Source organism: Hyperolius riggenbachi, chromosome 3 (genome assembly GCF_040937935.1).
Source record: "Hyperolius riggenbachi isolate aHypRig1 chromosome 3, aHypRig1.pri, whole genome shotgun sequence".
Taxonomy (NCBI): domain Eukaryota; kingdom Metazoa; phylum Chordata; class Amphibia; order Anura; family Hyperoliidae; genus Hyperolius; species Hyperolius riggenbachi.
In genome coordinates, this window is record NC_090648.1 from 171,828,113 (window position 1) to 171,853,744 (window position 25,632).

General features: G+C 40.9%; 1 protein-coding gene across 1 annotated transcript in view; it reads right to left on the reverse strand.

Moving 5' to 3' along the window:
- FURIN (furin, paired basic amino acid cleaving enzyme) overlaps positions 1-25,632 on the reverse strand; it is a 314,300-nt gene that overhangs the window by 143,358 nt on the left and 145,310 nt on the right. The window contains exon 3 of the mRNA XM_068275265.1: positions 12,634-12,732. Within this exon, the coding sequence (XP_068131366.1) occupies positions 12,634-12,732 (99 nt within the window). The remainder of the gene's footprint in view (positions 1-12,633; positions 12,733-25,632) is intronic.

Here is a 25,632-nt window from a genome sequence, read left to right on the forward strand (position 1 = left end):
AACTTAATCGCATTAACGGGAAAATGGACGGAGCCATGTATTGTGAAATCCTGAACGACAACCTCCTTCCCTCTGCCAGGAAACTGAAAATGGGTTGTGGATGGGTGTTCCAGCACGACAATGACCCGAAACATACAGCAAAGGAAACAAAGGAGTGGCTCAAGAAGAAGCACATTAAGGTCATGGAGTGGCCTAGTCAGTCTCCGGACCTTAATCCAATAGAAAACCTATGGAGGGAGATCAAGCTCAGAGTTGCACAGAGACAGCCTCGAAACATTAGGGATTTAGAGATTATCTGCAAAGAGGAGTGGACCAACATTCCTCCTAAAATGTGTGCAAACTTGGTCATCAATTACAAGAAACGTTTGACCTCTGTGCTTGCAAACAAGGGTTTTTCCACTAAGTATTAAATCTTTTATTGTTAGAGAGTTCAAAAACTTATTTCACTCAATGAAATGCAAATCAGTTGCTATCTTTTATTTAAGGTTATTTTTTCGATTTTCCTTTTGATGTGCTATCTGCCACTGTTAAAATAAACCTACCATTGAAATGATACTGTTCTGAGACTTTTCATTTCTTTGTCATTGGACAAACTTACAAAATCAGTGAGGGGTCAAATAATTATTTCCTCCACTGTATATCATGGAGGAGACACAGACAGTGATATTTGAGACGTGAAATGAAGTTTATTGGATTTACAGAAAGTGTGCAATAATTGTTTAACACAATTAGGCAAAAAAAAGACATCCTCCTTTTGCAGAAATTACAGCCTCTAAACGGTTCCTGTAGTTCCCAATAAGAGTCTGAATTCTGGCTGAAGGTATTTTGGACCATTTCTCTTTACAAAACATCTCTAGTTCATTCAGGTTTGATGTCTTCCGAGCATGGACAGCTCTCTAACTCACACCACAGATTTTCAATTAGATTCAGGTCTGTGGACTGAGATGGCCATTCCAGAACATTGTACTTGTTCCTCTGCATGAATGCCTTAGTGGATTCTGAGCAGTGTTTAGGGTCGTTGTCTTGTTGAAAGATCCAGCCCCAGTGCTGCTTCAGCTTTGTCACTGATTCCTGGACATTGGTATCCAGAATCTGCGGATACTGAGTGGAATCCACGCGTCCCTCAACTTTGACAAGATTCCCAGTCCCTGCACATAGCCCCACAGCATGAAAGAAACCACCACCATATTTTACTGTAGGTAGCATGTGTTTTTCTTAGAATGCTGTGTTGTTTTTCCTCAATGCTTAACGCCCCTTGTTATGCCCAAATAACTCAATTTTAGTTTCATCGGTCCACAGTACCTTATTCCAAAATAAAGCTGGCTTCTCCAAATGTGCTTTAGCATACCTCAAGCTGCTCTGTTTGTGCTGTGGGCGTAGGAAAGGTTTCCTACGCCCACAGGGGCAAACATTTTTTGTGATTTGCACCAGGAATGGGGTCTAAAAAAAATTGCAACAAGTGCTACACTAATAGCCTCAGCAGCTCCTATTTGGTGAGAAGATAATACTTAACTATGGATCTCACTAGAAAATGGAGGCCTTACTAACAAATCTTATAAGGATTATTTAGCTACTGCATTTTTAGACAGACTTATTCTGACACTAGGAAACTCTAGCATCAAACACCCTAGAGAATTGGAAACAAATCTCTCGGCTACACCTCAATTTCTCTTCACAAAAAAAAAATAAAAAAAAAAATCTCTCTAAAACTAGAAGATCTGGAGAGCTGAGAGGTAGCTGGAATTAGATACATTGGCCTCAATTCACTAAGATTATGCTGGAGATAATAAGGAAAGAGAAAATTTACCTCCACACAGTGAGAGAGTAATCTTATCTCTTGATTCGTTAAGTTACCTCCTCTGTGGTTCAGTTACCTCCTCTGTGGTTCAGTTACCTCCTCTGTGGTTCAGTTACCTCCTCTGTGGTTCAGTTACCTCCTCTGTGGTTCAGTTACCTCCTCTGTAGTTCAGTTACCTCCTCTGTAGTTCAGTTACCTCCTCTGTAGTTCAGTTACCTCCTCTGTAGTTCAGTTACCTCCTCTGTAGTTATTTTCACACACAGTTAATTAACAGCCTGTCTTTAACTCTGGAGTTATTTTAAGGATTGGAGAGTTAACTTAAAGACAAAAGAGTTAACTTTAGGTTTGCCTGAGGTAAAATGTTTCCTGAATACTACATGCCTTATCACCATGGTAACAACTCTAGAAACGTTATTAAAGACAGGAGATTAGCTTAGTGAATTGAGGCCATAGATTATCTATTTAACTCCAATGGACTAAAATATTTTAGAGAGCTCCGGTTACAAGAAAAACAGCAGAATTTTATCTGTGTTTCAATCGTACAGAAAATGCTGCACTGCTCGATGCACTGAAACTGTAAGGGCCATCGATCCCCCACCGCACAAAGAATGTATATTGTTAAATAAAACGTACCATCAGCTACAATTAAATCAGTGGTCATTCGATTGGATATGATGGAGAAATAGTTTATTGGCAGATCCCCACAAAGTAATTAAATCGGTCAGAAAACTCAATACATGTATGGCCGAGCCCTATGTCTCACAGAGAGATCTGCAAGCCTACACTGTAGCTAGCTTCAATGCAAGCCATGTACAGTAAGTGTATACTGACACTAGGCAGCAAACTCATTAATTATAGAAAACAATAGTCACGGTCTGTTGTCAGTGACTGACCAGCACAGAACAGAGAACTCTCAGCGCTGTAATTCTGCAAAGAAGCTTAGCAAGTGAATCCCTGTCAATATAAAGTGAGAATCGTGCAGCAACTGATCACAGCAACATGCAAGGAAAATGGCTGCAACATTCTAGGCCTCATGCAGTAGACATGGTCATGGACACAGAACATTTATATTGCGCTTTTCTCCTGGCGCACTCAAAGTGCCACGCTCTATAGTCAGTAGTAGTGTTAGGTCTAACACTGCTCACTAAATAGGTGCTGGCTTACTGAACAGGAAGAGCCGAGATTCAAACCCTGGTCTCCTGCGTCAAGAGACAGAGCCCTTAAAGGACATCAGAGGCGAAAATAAACCAATGAAATAAACGATTACATCTATCTTCCTTCTCCTAAAAATGACTTAACCTGCCTGGCGTTCTATTAAGATCGCCAGGGAGGCTGCGGGAGGGGTTTTTTTTAATTAAAAAAAAACTATTTCATGCAGCCAACTGAAAGTTGGCTGCATGAAAGCCCACTAGAGGGCGCTCCGGAGGCGTTCTTCCGATCGCCTCCGGCGCCCAGAATAAACAAGGAAGGCCGCAATGAGCAGCCTTCCTTGTTTTGCTTATATTGTCGCCATAGCGACGAGCGGAGTGACGTCATGGACGTCAGCCGCCTCCGATCCAGCCCTTAGCGCTGGCCGGAACTTTTTGTTCCGGCTACGCTGGGCTCAGGCGGCTGGGGGGACCCTCTTTCGCCGCTGCTCGCGGCGGATCGCCGCAGAGCGGCGGCGATCAGGCAGCACACGCAGCTGGCAAAGTGCCGGCTGCGTGTGCTGCTTTTTATTTGAGCCAAAATCGGCCCAGCAGGACGTGAGCGGCAGGCTCCGGCGGTACTGGACGAGCTGGCCCAGCAGGTTAAGAGATTCCACAATTTTATTTTATGTTTAAATCTACTTTTTAAATTGTAATTGTTTTTTGCTCAATGACACATTCATTGAAGTATGCCAGAGCTAAAACCTATGAACTATTGACCCTTTTTATTTCTTTCCAGCTCTCAGAAGCTATTTTCTGCTAGGAAAATGTTTTATAGTTGGAATTTCTCATCAGTGAGGATCCCACTGTAGTCACTTCCTGTCTGAGTCAGCCACTTACATACCTGATATTTAACTCTTTCAGAGAAAGAAAAAAAGGAACACAGCATAGTTATTTGTGTGCTAGGCACTGTACATACCTATGTCTATCTCATGTCACATGTCCCCTTGGGTATCCTTTAACTAGTACACCATCCATTCTGTAACATTGTTAGTTTTTAATATCTTACAATCTCTTCTCTAATTGACCAAAGACTTGTTTCTTCAATGTTTTGATTTTTTTTAATCATTTCAATGGTGGTGGTGGGGGGAGAGGGGGGGGGCACAATGAGGAAGTAGACAGTTTCTTGTAAAGCACTTGAAGGCAAACAATGCATGTGTTCCTTTGATTTCCAAGAAGCCTCACAGAAAACAAGCAATTATTGTGTAGTTTATAGTGGAGCCCATTAAACCCTGAAGCCTCAGAACATGTCACTGATCCCTGCAGCAGAGATGCTACCACCAGTGCTTTATTGGCTTGCTCTTCACAGATTTTCATTTGTCTGAGCTAAGGACATGTAATGAGTGAAGGCACAAAGGACTGTTGTGGGGATTTTCTTTGATCTGCAATGCTGTGTATTTCACTGTATGCATTGTGTGAAGAGAGAAGAACTAGCATTATCTCCACATTGCCCAGAATATAGTAGAGCCAAACCACAACATGCCTGGAGATAGGATGCAGTCTCCTGGCATCTGGAGGATGGCACATCAAGTCAGAGAACCACTTCCTCATCCTCTATTCACTATAGTTCTAACTGTAAAGCAATGACTGTCCCTCTCCCTTCTTTCACCTACTGTTGCTCTAGGAGGCTATATGGAGCAACATTGACTTGCACAATTAGAGAAACTACTACAACATCACCCCTTGTAATATTTCACATGGCTCTGGGCATTTCCTCCCATGTAACTAGCTGGAACAGATTAAATTATAGATAATATTGGGGCAACTGGAATTCTTATAGCGAGAACAAAGAACAGTTTCATCTGTGTGCCTATTTATGTGGCAGTGTGGTTATGTTTGAACTTGTATTTGTTACAATCATCAAGTGTAAAGTTTCCTATAACTTTCAGTGTAAGTAAAGCAGTCAGACCTAAACAGCTGATAGAAACAGCTCATTTTATGGGAATGCCAAAATCAAAATAAATGTGTTTTAGCAGACTTTATAAATTGCTGGTTTAAAGAGAACCTGTACTGAGGAAAAATATTTAAAATAAACACGAGGTAACTTCAAATGAACATTACATAGTTACATTGCCATCAGTTCCTCTCAGAAGCTCACCATTTTCTTCTGACAATAATCCCTTCCAGTTCTGACAATATTTTGTCAGATCTGAAATATATCAGTTGCTGTCAATAAAATATCAGTTGCTGTCAGTTATAGCTGAGAGGAAAACTGATGTACCAGGTAATGTCCATGTTTTCCTATGGCTCAAGTGGGCGATGTTACAGTTTAACTGTGTGCTGACCAGAAAGCGGTTATGGGTAATGGCCATTTTCAAAATGGAGGACAGAAAATTCCTTTGATCACAGTGAACAAACAGGACGCGGGACAGGAGAAAGTAATTGAGGAGTAGACTACATGGAAGGCAAGTATGACTTGTGTATGCTTATTTTGACTTAATTTTCAGTTCAGGTTTTCTTGAAGTTATTTCTTATGCATACCTGCAAGTTACAGAACTGCCCAATTCGAATTATTCATGCCTTTGATCATTAAGAAATGTATGAATCCAGCACTTACATTAAAGTGGACCTTAACTTTTGCACAGGACACAAGGAAAACAGAAAGGAATGCACCATGTGTGCAATGTTTTTAGAGATAAGCCACCCGTCTAATTCCTCTTCATCTTCAAGTAATCACAACTGTTATTTGATCTATCAGCTGTGTCAGAGCAGAAATTCTTCAGGCATCGGCAGACACAGCTAATATGTAAACACAGGATATTAACCTTGTGTCTGCTTCCATTAACCACTTCACCACTGAGGGGTTTTACCCCTTGAACACCAGTGCAATTTTCACCTTTCAGCGCTCCTTCCATTCATTCGTCTATAACTTTATTATTACTTATCTCAATGAAATGAACTATATCTTGTTTTTTTCGCCACCAATTAGGCTTTTTTTAGGTGGGACATTATGCCAAGAATTATTTTATTCTAAATGTCTTTTAATGGGAAAATAGGAAAAATGTGGGGAACATTTATTATTTTTCAGTTTTCGGCCATTATAGTTTTTAAATAATGCATGCTACTGTAATTAAAACCCATGAAATGTATTTGCCCCGGTTATAAAACCGTTTAAATTATGTCCCTATCACAATGTTAGGTGACCATATTTTATTTGGAAATAAAGGTGCATTTTTTTCAATTTTGCATCCATCCCTAATTACAAGCCCGCAGTTAAAGTAACAGTGTTATACCCTCTTGACATAAATATTTAAAAAGTTCAGTCCCTAAGGTAACTATTTATGTTTTTTTTTTTTTGTTTTTTTAATTACAAAAAAAAAATAAAAAAAATTGGGGAGTGTGGGAGGTAATGAGTTAATTTATTGTGTAAATGTACTGTGTATATGTAAAATGCTTTAGGGTGTAGTTTTACTATTTGGCCACAAGATGGTCACAGTGTGTTTGTTTACATGCGACCTGTAAGCGTCCGGAGGGACGCTTACAGGAAGCAGTAAGAGGCTGAGAAGATCACAATGATCGCGCTGTTTCTAATAGAAGCAGCGGATCATTGCGGGGGCTTAGATCAACGAACGGGAATGGATTTTCCCGTTCATTGATCTCTGGGTGAGCGGGCGGCGGCATGCACGAGCGGCGGGAGCGCGCGCATGAGTGGCGGGAGCGCGGACAGCGGCGGAAGGTACGGATTTCTCCATCCCTGGTTTTTTAGGGGGGAAAAAAAAGGGACTGAGAAATTCGTACCGCGGGGGGTTAAGTGGTTAAAGCAGCAAGTAAACACACTGCAGATTTATTGCAGGAGTTCTGTAAGCTCGAACACAGAAATGTTTTCTTTAAAAGGTTAGCATGCTGTTGCTCATCTTTTAGAGCAGAGAGGAAGTTCTGAGTTTAGGTCAGCCTTAAAGCTATTGCTGTTTCCATGGGAATTATATGTAGGTAGCTGCAGTTGTCCATTAATAAGACAATAATCAACATGGTGGCTACATGGTTAGCAGTACTAAAGCTTCAGGTTCAAATCCCAGCTGGGCCACTATATGTATAGAGTCTGTATGTTTCCCCCTGTGGCTGCATGGGTTTCTGCCCAGAGTCTGAGCACCACACAAGCCACTCCACTGGATATAGGAGTAGTATATACTTGCAATATTTTGATTATTGCACCATTTACAAGCAGGCTTTACAAAAAAAAAAAAAAGGCACAATGTTTTGGGCCGACATCTTTTTGGGCTGTGGTGGCACTTTGCAAAAAGCTAACAGTAGGTAAAATTACTTCCCCTTAAAACTGGCCTCTGTCAAGATGTGCAACTGGCTTCAGCCACGTTTTCTACTGTACTGCTGAGAAATGTAGTCAAGACCTTATTGTTCTTCCTACTTGGGGAGTCTTATGGTCACACTTGATTGACACACCCACCACCTAAATCTAAACGTGGAAGAAAGCCATCTTTGACTCATGAGAGAGATACTTTGTTCACCACTTTCAATCCATATGTGGTTTTCTTTCACGTAGTAAAGGGACTCCGAGCACCTCACATGGGTATGCCTAGAGACTCCAGACCAGTACTGCAAAGTACTGAAAGATGCATACCTTTCTGTAGCTTATGCTCTCCTTTTTCATTTGATGCTTGAATCGCCATTCTACACCAAATAGTTTTCGTTCGATTTCAATGTAAAAATCACGGCTGCCATCTTGGCTATGTTATAACTTCCGGGTCACTCGTCTTCTCTGTTAGGGAAGTGCATCACTGAATAAAGCAGGAAGAGGAAGTTGCACGCATGGCCATTGCAAGAGGCTCCTCCAGAGGGGTCATAGCACGACTTTGTTGGAAGATGACTGTCTTAAAGGCATGGCCATGAGAGGTGCTCGGAGTCCCTTTAACTTGGCTGCTATTCAAATTGTCTTTGTTCAATTTTGGGTTTAGTTGCACCTTAAAATTAGGTAAATGCTGCAGTGGGGGGGGGAGGGGTATCAGATGCTCCCCCACACAATTGGGGGGTGTTTTTAAAGGGTCACTTTATGAACAGACCCATATAAATTTACCACTCGAGCATCCGTTATTATATGCCATACATAAAAACAAACAGGGAACATGTAATAAAAAAAGAGGTTAGAAGAACATGTTAGGGGAAAAAAAGTACTAAGGCAATTACACAGCTGGCCCACAGCAAAGCCCTCGGACATGATGGGTAGCAGAGTGATAGGCTCAGAGTAGCACTTCCAGCCTGATCCTTACACTGAACCTAAAATAAGCCATATAGGCAGGGGTCAAATTTCTCTATTTTATTGTGCATTTTCTGCACAGAACAACTAATTTAAACTAAAAAAACTCATTTTCACACGCAGGGGAAAAAAAAACCTGACATCCTGCAGGATAATTCTGCACATTTTGCCAGTTTTCTCTATCAATTACATTAGCTGCTGTTAAAAAAAAATGCACGTTTTTCTGAATACTAACGTAGTGAATACATAGTGCGCAGAAAACTGAAAGGCAAGTGTGACCCCTGCCTAACTCCTTAATTTGCCTGTGCTCCCCTTCTCTTTCTTGGAAGCTCAGTATTCCCAGTGTAACACAGATGCTACTGTCCCACGTTTCTCCTCAAACAGGACCTTGTTTGTAGAAGAGGGCTTCTGTCACGTGGTGCATGCCCACCTCAATACTTCAACTTATCCCTGGTTTGTAAGATGATGCCATTGGTGGGTCCCTGGTTCAAATCCCACCCAGGGGACTATCTGCAAGGAGTTTGTATGTTCTCCCCGTGCCTGCGTGGGTTTCCTCCGGGCACTCAGGTTTACGCCCACTTCCCACAAACGTATGGATAAGTCAATTGGCTTCACCCTAGACTACGATGGACATATGACTATGGTAGGGCTTAGTTAGGGACAGTTAAGTGGCAATACTATATACTCTGTATAGCACTGCTGAGGTCGTTGGCACTATATAAAAATACTATATAATAATAGTCTGTAAAGAGGAAAAAAATATTGCAGTGGACCTGGCATAAAACAGCTTCCAATACATGAGAAGCATCATGTTATCCTGCTAATGACTCATGTGTCTCCTCACATGATGCAATGCATTGGCAGAAACAAGACCTGCTCTTCTCACACAAAATTTCCCAGCCAGCTAAATACTCAGGAGGATTTAGAAATTTTCTTGTAATGAGATAGAAGTTGTACTTCCGAGCAGCCATTCCTATAGCAATTACGATATCATACATAAAAACATAAGTATCTGTGGGACTGCCTGTCCCAGATTAAACACATACGCTTTCAGTTAAACATACTACAACGGTTTAATCAATAAGACCTTTACTTTCAGGCGATTGCGTTTTTCTAAGAAAGTCAATTACATCGATGGGCTGATAAAGAAAAATTGATCCGTGAAGTTGCTTTGGTCATTAGGTAAAATGTAATGAAGGGTTAAGCAGGAAAGAGATTACAGTTTATCTATTCCCAGCAGGATAGAATGTAGCAAAGATTAAAAACCATCTCCCATTACTTTATATGGGCTGGTTCTTTATAACTGCTAAACGTGAGCAATGAACAAGAAAGAACTGGGGGGAGGGGGGAATAGAGGGAGAATCGGGAGGAAGTCTATTGAAAATAAAACCTAGCCACTTAGCAGGAACTGATAGAAATTGTCTGCTTTAATCAGTGAAATTACACATTACATTTACGCTGTTCCAGCGGGCGACAGAAAAAAAACTGTAGTTATAAAAAGATGAATAAAGACATCTTAGAAGAGGTCAGCGAGCACAAATTGGCAGTCTAATGGAAAAGATCTTTACAGCACACGTGTAGCTACAAAATAAACAAAGACAGATGCTTGCATAGATCTGTCTGCAGAGTCTGAGCATTGGCTCCTGAGCCAGCCTGCGCTGCGGCTACGGGGGCACGAGTCGCCAAGATTGACTGAATGAACGGGGGAAGGGTTTCACAGAAGAAACATATTACAGAAATAAACTAAATCAATGTGTCTGACCTCTCCAACAGAAGTAAGTGACAGGCGAGTTAATGTGATGGAGCTAGAATCTTCTCTATGGATTATGATGAAATGAAAGCGTGGGCGAGTGTAAATAAGAGCATTCCCAATATCCTTGAAACAGATCATTACACATGTCAGGCAGGCTCACGCCATCTGTGTGGCAATGTTCCACGTTCCTTCCACGTTCCCATAAGAGCTCTCTGGTTTTACAAGAGCGTTCACGCTTATGCTGTGAAATACAATGCCGTTTTAACCTGAAAATTGTGGAATAACTGGTGGCATATGATGATGCCCTGACAAAGATACAGGAACAAAGATGTATAATAAAGTGTGTGTGTGTGTGTGTGTGTGTGTGTGTGTGTGTGTGTGTGTGTGTGTGTGTGTGTGTGTGTGTGTGTGTGTGTGTGTGTGTGTGTTCGCGTGTGTGTGTGTGTGTGTGTGTGTGTGTGTGTGTGTGTGTGTGTGTACATAAACATTAACTATATATAGTTAATATGCCAGTTGTCTGTGGACACTTCAACCACCCTCAATAGCTAATACCGTAGATACCATTCCCACTATAGCGCAAAATAGATGGATCCTTTGATATTATGGGATCTATTTAAACATAATTTGGGTCCGTTGCGGTAAGCAGAATGCAAAATTGGGACCAGTAAGGCCTATGGTGGAAAAGCATCTGCTCTGGACTTTAAATTGGACCTCAATGGCCCATTGGAGCAGACACTACACTGTCTCGCTCCCGCTGCCAGTTGAAGATCTGGCTCTAGTAGGAACCAAGCTATACTCTCCTAAATCTGAGGGGATAAAAAAAATGCCATGCTTCACGCCCATCCCCAGAGAAGAGGTAACTTATTCTCATTTGCAACTAGAAACAGAGGAAGGGCTGGTGCACACCGAGCGGCTTTTGTCATGTTTTCAGATCCGCTTGCGGGTGCAGATCCGCTAGGGTAATGTATTTCAATGGGCTGGTGCACACCAGAGCGGTAGGCGTTTTGCAGAAACGCATACTCCCGGGCTGCAGCATTTTTGGGATTTCGGAGGAGTTTCTGCCTCCAATGTTAAGTATAGGAAAAAATCAAAACGCTTGATAAAACGCCAGAACAGAGTGGGTTTCCAGGCGTTTTTGTTACAGTAGCTGTTCAGTAACAGCTTTACTGTAATATCTGTAATCTGCTACACAAAATAACGCTACACAAAACGCTTCATAAGAATAAGAAAAAGCATTTCAAAAACCGCTAGCATTTTGCAGATCTGCAAGCGGTTTATGGTGTGCACCAGCCCGAAGTGTGGATTTCTGTTCTTTGTGATCAACTGGCTTTCAAAGTTTATAACAAAATAAAGCTAGGAACCCTGTGGGTCGTTATGACCAATAGATCCATTTTGGCAGGACACAATGACCGCCTTGATCCGTTTCCACCACCTTAAGATGCTCTGAAAATTTCAAGTAATTTTTTGCCTGGCGTGAGCGAAGAAGAAAACAGTTTAATTGTGTATTAAAGTGACACTAAAGCAAAAAAAAAAAAAAATAAAAAAAAAAAAATTATAAAATATATATATATTATATATATATATATATATATTATATATATATTATATATATATATATATATATATATATATATATATATATATATATATATATATATATATATATATACTTGATATGATGAAATGTATGAGTAGTAGGGATAAGCAATAGAACATTAGTAGGCGTTTTCAGGTTTATAACTTTTTTTTTTTATAGCTTTGCATCGTTCTATCATATTTGTGATTTACAAACCACACTGCATTTTAAAACTATGAAACAGGGCTAATGACCCTTTCAACTTCCCTGCAGTAAAAATCTTATCTGAAGCTGCCTGTCACTGTTTCTTTGAAGCATAAGTGCATTCAGAAAACAGCACTGTAGCTCACCCAAGTAGGGTCTTAACGCTTCCTCTGTCTACATGTGGGGTTGGTGTGGTTGTGAAATATTTAAAGCTATATGCTTGCTATACACCAGCGGTTCTGGATGCTTGTCTGGCTTACAGGGGTGAAAAGAGATAATTTTCATATTCAGTAGTGGTGCATGAGTATCCCCAAATGTTCACTTATAGCTGAATTATTGCAAATTTCCTTCCGTTTTAAGAAGGCTAATTTCACCAAGCATTGTTTATTAGTAGGAGGGCTTTTCGGTCTCTTATCCCCCTATACATTCCTAGTGGTTTGGGTCACACTGTTTAACGCTTCCTCTTAACTCTTCCTGTACTGGAAACAATAGAAGATGGTTTCTGTGCTACTAATGTTCTATTTCTAAGCTGTACTATACATACAATGCATTATTTCATAAGTTTATTTTCACTTCAGATTCCCTTTAAAAGAAGTTCATGGTTGTTGCTGCCAGATAACTTTCAAACCTCTTGGGCAGTGTGTATTTGGTGTATTTGCTCACTACCATGCAGGCCTGAAAAAAGTGAGGGACTTTTAAGTGTACTACCATGAACACCTAAATTCCTTTCTTCATTACTTCTTACTGCTGGAAGAGTTCAGAAGGGACTGAATAATACTTCAGGAAACAAAGAAGGCCTCTAAGATGAGGAGACAAAACCTGGGACCGTTGTTAGAGCACAATGGTCACCCTCTTTACACTTGTAATGTAATGGTTACATACAGCACAAATACATAGGAGACTTACATGAGGTTCTCTGCTAAGCAGACGATGTCGGACTCTATGATGTGTCAAGGATCTTTTTGCTACAGCTCGATGATGAAAATGGTAATAATCGTCAAAAATCTAAAAAAAACAAGAAATAGAAATGCCATTACAATAAGCACTTTTATGTCACCAACATGTCAATCATTTCATTAGTCTATATTAAATACTAATAAACTAAGTCAGAAAACACGGTTTAAAAAGGAGTTTCAAATTAGGAGATGCACAGACACAGCAAAAGTTTCCTTATAGACAGATCTAAACAGTCAGACATACCCTTCCTCCTTAACCCTGCTAAATGGTCACCAAGGCCAGCCTCAGGTTTTGCAAAGCCCTGACTTTGGTTTCCAACATAGGACAAATAAATTTGGCAGGGGTGGCATGATTTTTTGCCACATAACTTGCAGAAATAAAGATCAGCTGCTCCATTGCTTGCAATGTCAATCCAGCGGTTGCTGGTACAATCCCACCGCTCTCACCCTCTTCAGCGATCTTGGCTGCTGCTTACTTGCCTCGCTAGGTGTGGGAGGGGAAGCAGAGTGTCTGATGTGTGCAGTGGGAAAAAGCAACTCTACGCTGAGCAGGCAGCTGCACTTGAATGCAAAGCTTGAGCATGCACTGTGAGAGAGGGAGGGTCACACAGTCCAATACCCCTTCAAAGAAGAATATTGTGACACCCTGAGCAGCTGCTCCAATCACTCATAGTAAAGGCTAATGCTACATACACACTTGAAAGATAAATGAAAGATATCAGACCAATTTTACCCCCTTACATGTAGATGATTGTCAGATATGCAGATGAAGTCTGTTAAACAAGGTGTGTATGAGGATCTGCAGATATAGACTATGAATGAATGAATGCATTTTGCAGGAACAGATCTTTGGCAGGAACAGATCTTTTGCAGACACTGATCTGTTGCATGTGTACAGCATCTTTGTGTGCAGCATCTTGCAAAGATTTTTATCTGATGGGGAGTGCAGCTCAATAGAATAGACTGCGTAGAGTATGGCTCATACTACATGGAAGGGGGTAAAATTGGTCTGATGTCTTTCATTTATCTTTCAAGTGTGTACACACCATAAGTTTGCGATGTAAAAATCCCTCAAAATAATTTAGCTGAAAACTGCAGCAGCCATGTAGCTACTTGTATGCCTCCAAATATAGACTATAGAGAGCCTTCCGTTCCCTGTTGGCTACCCAGTCCACTAATGCCTCCTCCATGTCTCTCCCCCCCCCCCCCCCCGGCCATTCCCCCAGAAGGCACAAGCAATTATGATGGAGCTTTAAAGTGACCCTCCGGACTAAAAATCTAATCAGCAGCACTGAAAAGGCTTGGTATATTACCTATGTACCGTATAGACTCGAGTATAAGCCGACCCGAGTATAAGCCGACCCCCCAACTGTTGCCTTAAAAAAGGGGGAAAAATGAATGACCCGAGTATAAGCCGGGGTTAGGAAATACAGCAGCTATAAATAGATACTCTCCACACCTGTAAAACCTATATGGTTAAACTAAACTGGAATCCATTATAAGAGTGCCCCCTCTGGAATCCCACCCCAAGTGCCTCCTCTATATAAAAACTTTGCAGCAGTGGTCTGTATCCCACCCTGAGTGCCCCCTCTGCCATGTAAACAATGCATCAGTGGTCTGTATCCACCCCAAGTCCCCCTCTGCCATACAGTGCAGCAGTGGTCTGTGTCCCACTCCTGGTGCCCCCTCTGCCATACAGTGCAGCTGTGGTCTGTGTCCCACTCCGAGTGCCCCCTCTGCCATATAAGCATTGCCTCAGTGTTCACTGACCCACCTGGATACCGTTAAATAGCGTCAGAACTGTCATCAATGTGGTGAGCTGCGTACCCTAAAGCCTCCCCCTCTCGAATCTTCAACACCTCCGGCAGAGCCAAGCAGTAAAGTATTTGTTTTGCGTGGTTCCCCTTCCTTCCCGTATATGCAGCGTAGTGTAAAACGGAAGCTTTCACTCACCACTCCTAGCTGTCAGAACTCCTCTGCTTGCCGTGGTCCCGGTCTCACTTCTATGACGCGGCGCCCTGTCATGTATCATAGAAGTGAGACCGGGACCACGGCAAGCAGAGAAATTCTGACAGCTAGGAGTGGTGAGTGAAAGCTCCCATTTTACACTGCGCTGCATATACGGGAAGGAAGGGGAACCACGCGAAACAAATACTTTACTGCTTGACTCTGCCGGAAGTTTTGAAGATCGAGGGAGGAGAGGGAGGCATCGGGGTATGCGGCTCACCACATTGCTGATTTCAATGCCGCCAGCACAGTTCTATGCTATATAATGGTCTCCAGGTGAACGTTGGTGCAATGCTTATATGGCGGAGGGGGGCACTCTAAGTGATATGACTTGAATATAAGCAGAGACCCCCACTTTTGGAGCAATTTTTTGGTCCAAAAAACTCCGCTTATATTCTAGTATACGGGTATTTTAATTAACAGAACTAATGTAACTTAATGACAGTATGTTCGTTTAGGCTGAAGTTCCCCTTTAATGCCATTCCCACTGTTGCTACTATTTTCAGCTGGATTAGGGTGTTTACAGGAATTTTAAATGTACAAAGCTCATCTTAAAATACTTGTGGGAGGGGCTGTAAGCCAGGAAATAATACCATTTTTGGTGGACAGGAGTTTTAAAACATTACAGTTACAAAGTATATGTGGTTACCTAGATTTATTACAACACCCATATTAGCAGCACAGAAATATCTGCATCAACAATATAAAAAATGGCTGTTTTTCCTATTGAAAAGCATTGTGATAAAGTAAGACATTCATTTCACAGAACAATTACATGTGGACAGCACTACTGGAAACTCCTGTATCATACACACCGTGTTCCTATGCTGCTGCTGGAACACAGAATAGATTTGCATCCACATTATAGAAGTCCGAGTACTTGAAAAGTGGTATTAAATGTCAAACGCTGTTATGGCATTTACTGGACACCTCGAAGACAGCATGCAAACCTCTGAGAGCCCTGCCTGCCATGCTGTATGATAAATTGAGAGAGGCTCTCTCAGACGCAGCCACTAATCTCCAGCAGGTCAGAAAGGAGCAATGGAAGCTGAAGGCTCTCTTATCATAGTTTTAAATTGGTTGTTACAAAACAACGGGGAAAAATGTAGTATATGCAATGAAAACGTGAAACTTCAAAAAGATAAAATGGGCAGCCACAGCTGCTTGTTTGAAGAAAATGTAAAAATATTAGTTTCTAGGAAAACCCCTTGAAAACACTGGGTTTACTTGACATTCCATAGAGCTTATTCTGTGTTTCACATGTGAAGTGAAAATGTAGAATGAAGAGTTACGGTAGTGTCTACACACGGAATTCAATTTCATGTTGCTATACTTGTCTTAAACTTAGCATTTTTTTCATATTACCTGTGACACAGTAAAAGACTCAGAGGTAGATGCATAAAAACTAGAACAAAAATAACTAGACTCAAGATAACCCAGAAGGTTAAAGCTTTCATCCTCAGAGTCTGGCACTGCCTTCTACAGAAGGTAATTATTAGCATCATTCCTGTCACTGTGTATCTGCAGGTAGGTTCATAAATATTTGGACAACAACCTTTTCCTAATTTTGGTTCTGTACATATCCAGAATGAATTTTAAATAAAACAACTCAGATGCAGTTGATGTGCAGACTTTCAACTATGATACAGCAGGGTGAACAAGACAATTACAGAACAATTTTAGCCAACTAAAGCTACAGTTTGGTACATCCTGAGAAAGAAAGCAAGCACTGGTGAACTCCGCAAAGCAAAAAGACATGGATGGCCATGGAAGACAACAGTGGTGGATGATCCCAGAATCATTTCCATGGTGAAGAGAAACCCCTTCACAACAGCCAACCAAGGTGTGGATGGAGTAGTCACAGAGGGGGCCAGTGGTGGAGAACTTTGGAGGCATAAAGGGACAGACGGGGACCCTGGAAGGACAGAGGGGGAACACAGTGTTCTAACTTGCATACAAATTTACCTACAGCCCCCCCCCCCCATCTTGTTAACAAGGGACTATCTGCACTTTCATAAGGATTTAATACAGTGGCTTAGCTAGGAATTATGGGGCCCCATAGCAAAATGTTCATGGGGCCCTCAGAACTGGCGATCAATGCCACCTGCCCCTACCCTATGGATACGAGTTGACTGGGCAATTTACATTCCTTTTCAATGTACTTTGTGTATGGTCCTTGGGCTAAGAGACCAAGTCAAAGGGTGGAGAAACAAAGGAAAGTTAATAGTGAACACATCAAGTACCACCTGGGCCCCCTCTGCTCCAGGGCCCCATAGCAGCTGCTATGGCTATTGCTACACCCCTGATTTAATAGGACTCATTATTTTAGATGGATATAATGTGCACTTGAAGTTACAGGACCAGAAATAATAGGCTCATAAAATGTTTAAATGTTTTTTCTTCTTTCTGACCCCAAATATTTGATGTAATATATAATACTAGCAAACAAACAAACAAACAAACAAACACACACACACACACACACACACACACACACAGTACACACACACACACACACACACACACACACACACAGTACACACACACACACACACACACACACACACACACAGTACACACACACACACACACACACACACACACACACACACACAGTACACACACACACACACACACATAGTACACACACACACACACAGTACACACACACACACACACACACACACACACACACACACACACACACACATAGTACACACACACACACAGTATACACACACACACACACACACACACACACAAATATCTCATCACAGTAAACACCTGGCTTTAGTACTCCATCCCCTGGTCCCAACCATGTGCCTTTATGATATTGTGAACTTCTGATATAGTGAACTACTTGGGACCACATATTATATATATACACACACACACACCACAAAAAATGCACTTGTTTGCCTAAAAGTCACAGTAGTAACACATTTAGAAGCATAATACCTTTTGCTTATTATAGGCGTATTTATGAATTAAGTACAGATCTGTATGCAGATTTTAGATAAAAAGTTAAGTGTGTGTTTGGTATGTGTGGAGTATGTGCTTAGCTGTTTCAACCTTTAAAAAAGGGAGAATAGTCTCCTTTTCGTTGTTATTTAGTACTTATAAAGCGCCGCCGACATCTTCAGCAGCGCCAGAGTATTTAGCATTGTCACTGACTGAGGGGCTCACAATCTAATCCCTACCATAATCATATGTCCATTATAGTCTTGCTTCTATTTTAGAGGGAAGAAAAAAAGTATATGTGGGAGGAAACCACAAGTACCCGGGGGAAACCCATGCAGACACAGGGAAAACCTAAAACTCTGTGCAGTTAGTGCTCTGGCAGGGATTTGAACCAGGGACCGAGTGTTGCCAGACAACAGTACTATCCACTATGCTACCATTTATTATTTTTGTGTTTCTCTGCCTTTTATTAGTAGCCAAATTTTAATGTGCTCAGTGCAGCCATCTTGATCTTATGTTTGATTTGTTGTACAGCTTTGCATGCATTTTACAATGAGTATAGTGTGATTGAAGCCTCAATGCTTCCATTTATAGCTTAATTTTTATGGAAGCAACACACAGTCAATTACCAGACTTGAAGTCACTGTCTCTCTCTTGGTTCCCTCGCTACCTTCAACTATTATTCACACTGACAACTATACAGTGACAGAATTGCTCCCATTACTCCATGGCAAAGAGAGCACAATAGGAAACAATGCCAGCCCAGACTGATTTCCAATACATCTGGTACATGCAATGAATGTGCCCGCTTCTAGAGTTGTAGAGCATTTCTCTGCTAGGACCAGGTAATGAATATTAACTTTAAAAAGGAAGGCAGCAGCTCAGAAACCGCAGAATCACAAAGCATTCTTAATTAATTAGGGCATCATAAAAGCAGGACAGAGAGTCCGAAAAAAAACCAAGAACTGTTCTTACACAAAATAACAGAACAGAAAGGACAGTCCATTACAACCAGTTGTTGCTTATTTTTAAATGTGCCACAGCTGTGCACACTGAGCGGGTAAAAGCTCCAATGTACCTTCTAGATTTTATTTGCCTTTGTATTTTAAAGGCTGCTGATCCAACAAAATAAAAATTCTATGGATTTATGTAAAAACAAAAAAAACAGATGGGGACTTTGCTTTTTTCAAAAAGCTCAGAGAATTTTTCTATTTTTCTTCATTCCAATTTACAAGTTTAATTGATGAAAGCCACTGTTAACACAAAATGCAGATTATCCAATTGGCAAAGAGATGCCATTCACAAAGACAGGTTGCAAAATATATTGTAGCTCTTATCATGCTTGAAAACTTTCGTGATCCACATGTGGGCCTCTCCTTAGCTCCAAAATGGACCCAGAGAGCTTACGGATACCCAAATCCAGTCAAGTTACCTCCTGCATACTGCAAGAAGTCTGAAATGTGTAGTTCAAAATCACAATATATACAAGACAAACATCAAACAAATACTGCTAAAATACTACTACAAAACAGTTAAGTATCAAGATAAATATGGATTGATATAAGTGCTTTGAGTTGTATAAATGGAAGATCACCCCACCAGTAGGTTATCATAAAAAGAAATATTAGTCAACTGTACTCACTAAGGTCATCACACCATACACTGTGCTAAGAGGAAGACTGCGCTACTTTATCCAAAATGTCAGAAAGCAGCTGCATAAATTGTCTGAAGGCAATCCTTTTACAGAGTGTGAAGTGGAGCGAGTAGCAGAAAAACATGCCAGCAATGAAGTCTGTAGTTACAGTGTATGCAGTGAATTAAAGGACAGGTTGATCGGGAATGTCCATATTTCCCAGAGGTGTGCAGAGTACTTGTGTAATTAAAGGACCATTGAAATGGGGAGAGTTTCTACCACGTGGGGTTAGATGGAGAAACACTGGGGTGTCATGGGATGTCTATAGAGCAGTCACAATTCAGAGTGTGCACACATAACTCAGAGGGAAAACTGTCCACAGGCAATTTCATGCAACCACATCTCGACTTCCTCTTAGCAGAGTGTAGGGTATCGGGACTGTGGAGAGCACGTCTGACTCATTTTTCTTCTTTTGTGTAGTTGGATTTTTTTTTCTCTAGAGGGGCATTTTGTGTAAAGTATATTGTATACAACACTAGACAAAGCACAGGAGAATGGCAGTATAGCTGTGAATTAGGTGTGCATTCAACCTGAGTACATGATATATGTGCAGCTCATCCATCTTCTAATAAGGCAAGAGAATGCGTCCATTGTTCCTGGTTTTAACAAAGCACTTCTTAAAAATTACTTGTCGCAACCTGCATGGTTATCTCTAAGAAAAATATTGCAAATTTAGAAAAATCTCTACGATGACTGTCTTTATGAAATATTGGTTTGCAGGCATTTACCCATTTTCTTATGTTATAAAGGACTTCAAGGACAACGGAAATGAGGAAGCTGCCATATTTAGATTGTAAGCTTTTGGGCAGGGTCCTCCTTTTGTGTGTCCTACCTGATCATGCACCTCCATTACTGTGAACCCATGTTATGCATTTGAGTGAACCCAACTTGCCTAATCTCTATGCTCCATCCAGTGACTGACTAAGCATTACCTTACTTCTACTGTGCTGTGTGATCTGGTTTTTCTTGTATTCCTGTATTTTCATATTGCTGTATGTCACCTCTAAATATTGTCTTTAACCTAAACCAATGCCCAGCGCTGTATAATATGTTGGCGCTTTATAAATACAATAAATTACAAGGTTAGCCCGGTCAGTGCTCAGACCATACACCACACACTGCATTAAATGTAGGGGGGATGCCAGTCCAACGACTGGCCAATCAAAACTGGATGCATGTTTGAAGCTTAAGATTGAATCTTTTTATGGAAAAGACTGCACAATTACAGATCCTTACAAAGATATGGTGAATCACAAAATTTAATCTGAACATCAGAATGAGCTATAGAGGGGAAAAAAAAAAAAAGTGGCAACAAACAGTGTAAGGGCAAGTCGAAGCCCTCCTGCCAGGAGGCTCCATAGCAGCAAATATAGTTTTGCTATTGCATAAAAGTGTTAAAGGGCCCATTAACAGTACAATTTTTTTTCCCCAAGTGCTATCCTGCGATGCGATTTTTACGATCGAATTGTATAGAAAATGGTTTATGAAGGCTAGTGATAAGGAATGATTCTTTGGTTGATTGCTAAATAGGATAAAAATCGATCCAAAAGTTGGATTTTATGATAGAATTTGAAGAAAGAATCATTCAGTAAATGTGAACAATTAATAATTGCCTTCCTATAAGTTACGATCATTCAAATCGCATCGAAAGATCCCATTTAGTGAACATTTGTACTGTTAATGGGAACCTTTAAATACATACCGTTATAACATATACAGAAATTCCTGCCCGGTAAGCTTACAATCTAAGATTATTTTGCTCATTTTCTTAAAGCGGAATATAACCCTGCATTTCAACTTTGCTCTAAAACATTATTTACAGTATATTTATATTATATGCAACCAGCATTTTTTTTTTTTTACTAGACCAGCATTGGAAGGGTTACACAGGGCTTTAAAGTTCCTGGAGATTTCTACAGACGCATCTGAAGCTGAAATAGATACATTTTGTTTACATAAATGTATCTAAGTGTTGAATGTGACTCATCTCTCTCACTGAGAAGGAGCTTGGAGGACAGCCAAAGAGTGTATAACATTTATCAATAGATACATTCAACTAAATAGAATGCATCTATCTGAACTTCTGCATATCTCTCCACAGAACTTTAAACCTCTGTGTTTAACCCTTCCAATGCTGGTCTAGTAAAAAAAAAAAAATGCTTTTTGCATATAATATGCTGTAAATAATATTTTAGAGCAAAGTTGAAATGCAGGGTTATATTCCGCTTTAAACAAATGTTGCTTTTTGCAGTTGAGCTCCATTTAGACAGATACTTTCCATTTTTTCCCAAGTTTTTTAAATACTTTGGTTGTAATTTGATCCTGGTAAACCTATTGTTAATAAATTGTTAACCAGGGCACAGACAATTATACTTGTAGTCTTGTCGGAACTGAAAAGCACAAAAGCCCTGAATTCTGAAGGATGCTGTTCTGATCTATTCCCTTTGTGCCAGGTTTCAGCTATACAGTAATGTGTCTGGAACATACGGAACTGTCTGGCCATCAAAGCACTCTGCTCTACCCATTGCTGTGCCTACAGATAAACAAGTTCTCCGAACAGCAGCGAGTGCCAGTGCCTAGTCTCCAGCGGCTTCCATTGAATAGGATTTACAGTGAATATGAGACAATTGGAAACAGCGTGATGTTTATTTTTAGTATGGCTGTATCCTTTTGGCTTGAAAGGGGTTATGGCCTTTTGGAGTGTAAAAGGTTTTCTGTTTAAAACTAAAACTCTAAGGTACTGTGTTAGATGGATTTGGAATGCAACTAATGACCTTCTAGGAAGATTAGAAATATTACTACATCTAGCATCTGGCACAAAATCTGCACTACATCCAGGCTACTGGTGAATGCTTTTCTGGCCTCTATTGGCTGAGAAACAAGAGTGCTCATACCACACATATGTACAGACTAACCAGCCAGCTCATGGTGAACCAAAACTCGGAGTGTGTAAGAAGCTACAATGATCCAAAAAGCCCCCTTACTAAAATGCATGGAAAACAAAAGTTTGCTTTCTTAAAACAAAGTATTTGCGATAATTCAGGTTGGCGTGAGCGCCAAGATGTCTCCCAGTGCATCACTGCTGAATATATGCAAATTAACTATTGTTGTCCCTGTGAGCTAGCCACACCTCCAGATCCGCTGGAATGCAATGATGTGTCAGCTTGTAATTAGTACAGAACCATAATAATCCAACATGCACACAGACTGTTTCAGATTGGTTGATCCTCATCAGTGCATGGCATACCACACATATCTAATGCCAGAATGAAGGGTAGGGAAAGCTCCTATACCCCATTCAGTGTGGTAGATAATCCTCTCAGACTGGTCCTGCACAGGGACAACCTAAGCACCAGCAGGCTTTCCAGTTAGGGCAATGCAGATCTTCAGCCTAACAGTCTGTAGACCAGCATAACATTTCCCAGAATTAAATGGAGTTGGTAGAAACTAAACATGACAGTTACATGATGTGTATGTTCAGCAGCCACCACCAGAGCAGACCTACAGCATGTCAAGTGCAAATTCCAGGCTATCCCACTCGTGCCCGTTACATGACAAGGAGACATACAGATGATTCAAAACATGGATTGATTATTTGCGGCATTGATAAATCATTGTCGGACAGTATATATCCTGCTGCACTCTCCACTGGGGAATCTGGAATACAATATAACTCTACATAGGGTAATAACGTCTTCATCTGGTCATCTCCACTCCAAAAGACCCTTGTGCAGGTGGAGGATTTTGCTGTGCCAATCTATGTAAAACACCAACCACCAATCCCGGTTAAAAAACATTCACCAGATTAGACACCACCTCAGCTTTCAGGTGGGTCATGCATTTTGTGATGTCACGTAAGTCGTCCTGCCACGTTCTTCCAACTACGCAGTCATTTTTTCCACATAGGGTAATAAAGTTTGGACCAGATATAGATATATATCTATATCTATCAAGACAAGATGCAGAACATTTACTGAGCTTTTCTCCTGGCAGACTAAGTGCTTGAGGGCTGCAGTCAGAACGTCCTCCACGGGCGACAGGGCTCATTAGGGAGCTCAAAGACTCCTTACAGTTTTCCATACTGACTAAGCCGGGATTTGAATCCTGGTCAAAAGGATCAAATCCCAGACCAAAGGCCTTACCAGTACGCTATCCAGCTGATTGCTGGAAATTTACCCTGGTTTTGATTGTTCTACCTACTTTGAATGTCACTCCAGTATGACCCATCCACCAGCTGAATTCCAAAAAAAGCTGCATTTCACCTGTGCTTCAGTTCCAAGCACATTTCCCTCATGGATTCGGAACGCCCCTAACCACTTTGCTTCTAGTCTCTGCTCACATTCACTTATTTGATTGCTATAAATCTGATTGCTATAAGCTTTTGCCTTGCTCTATTTTGTGATTAGCAGAGTTTTATCTAAATGTTTGCAGTAGATTATTTCACACTTACAAAATACATTAAACTCATAATCTGGCCATGAGGGCCCAAACATTTGCATACAACTATAGAAACTGTACTCTAATTACTTCTGTTCTGAACTTATCTCCGCTACTACAAGAGGTGTGAGAAAAAATACTTCTGCCTGACAAGTTTAACAGTATCAAAATGAACATTTAATTTAGCTAGCTTTAGAAACATATACTGGTCTGTTAATAGATCAGTTTATTTAAGAATTATTTTTAGAAGAATATATACTGTGCGATTTGTAGTGGAACAGATAAAGGATCTTAAAGTGGACCAGAACTCTTGCACAGGCCAGAAGGAAAACAGAAATGCAACCTGTATGTATTTAGAAAGATTCGCCTGTCTAATTCGCCCTCATCTGTGTCTAATCACAAGTTGTAATTTGATCCCTCACCTGTGTCAGCTGGCTGCCATGGCAGAGGCCAATTTGAAAGCACGGAATGTTAACATGTCTGCTTCAATGAAAGCAGGAAGTAGATACATTGCATATTTATTGCAGAATCGGTATGAGATGTAACAAAAGTGTTTTTCTTTAAAGATTATTATGCTGTTGCATATCTTTTAGAGCAGAGAGGAAGTTCTGAGTTCAGATCCGCTTTAATCTACATATACTTGTCATTTAGGCTTTGCATACATTACGCGACACTTTAAACACATGCATTTTCCAAAGCATACCATGCATGTTAGTGTGGCTACATAAAATATAAAATAGATATGAAAACACAGGCGCTGTACAAAAAAAAAAAGAAAAAAAAATTTGTATGCTGCTTTTACACACACAAAAAATGTAATAAATGATTGGGTCCCACTGATTCTCTAATGCATTCTCCATTGTATTAAAAAAAAAAACAGACAGAATCACTCAATGTGCATGAACACATACCTGTTCTACCCCCTAAAAACAGAAGAAACGTTGCTTTGGTCATAAGTATTAAGAATTAGATTAAAATCGATTAGTGTAAATTACATTCAAATATGGGTAAAACTCAACACAGTCTTAAAGGGACTCCGAGCGCCTCATGGCCATTCCTTTAAACTTCCTTGACTACTGCAATGCCCTGCTGTCTGGTCTCCCTATGACCCGAACAGCCCCACTGCAGTTCATCATGAATGCAGCAGCCAGAATGATGCACTGCTCCCATCGCTCCACCATAGCGGATCCCCTCCTTGAATCCCTCCACTGGCTTCCTATCCAGTCCAGAATCAGATTCAAGATACTGTGTCTGACCTACAAATCTGTCCACAAAACCTGTCCAACCTACATTTCCGATCTTACTCAGAGGTACACACCTAGCCGCTCACTCCGCTCTTCCAATGAACTTCACCTAACCACCCCCCGCATCACCCAGTCCCATGCACGCCTCCAGGACTTCTCAAGAGCTGCTCCAACACTATGGAACTCCCTACCTCCACCCATTAGGGCAGCCCCCTCCTTCAACACCTTCAAGAAAGCCCTCAAAACTCACCTTTTCACTCTGGCCTACTACCCCTCACAAGTGCTCTAAACCCACAGCTGAACTTTGGTCCCCTACCTCTCGTGTCCCTACCATTCCCTTTAGATTTTAAGCCTTTGGGCAGGGTCCTCCTCCTTTTGTGTCCAACTTGATCATGCACCTCCATTACTGTACACCAATGCTATGCATCTCAGTGAACCTAACTTGCCTAATTTCCATGCTCCCCTCCAGTAACTGACTAAGCATTACCTTGTACTCCTACTGTGCTGCGTGATCTGGTCTTTCTTGTATTCAGGTATTGTCATTTTGCTGTATGTCACCCCTAAATATTGTCTGTAACCTAAATTAATGTACAGCGCTGCGTAATAT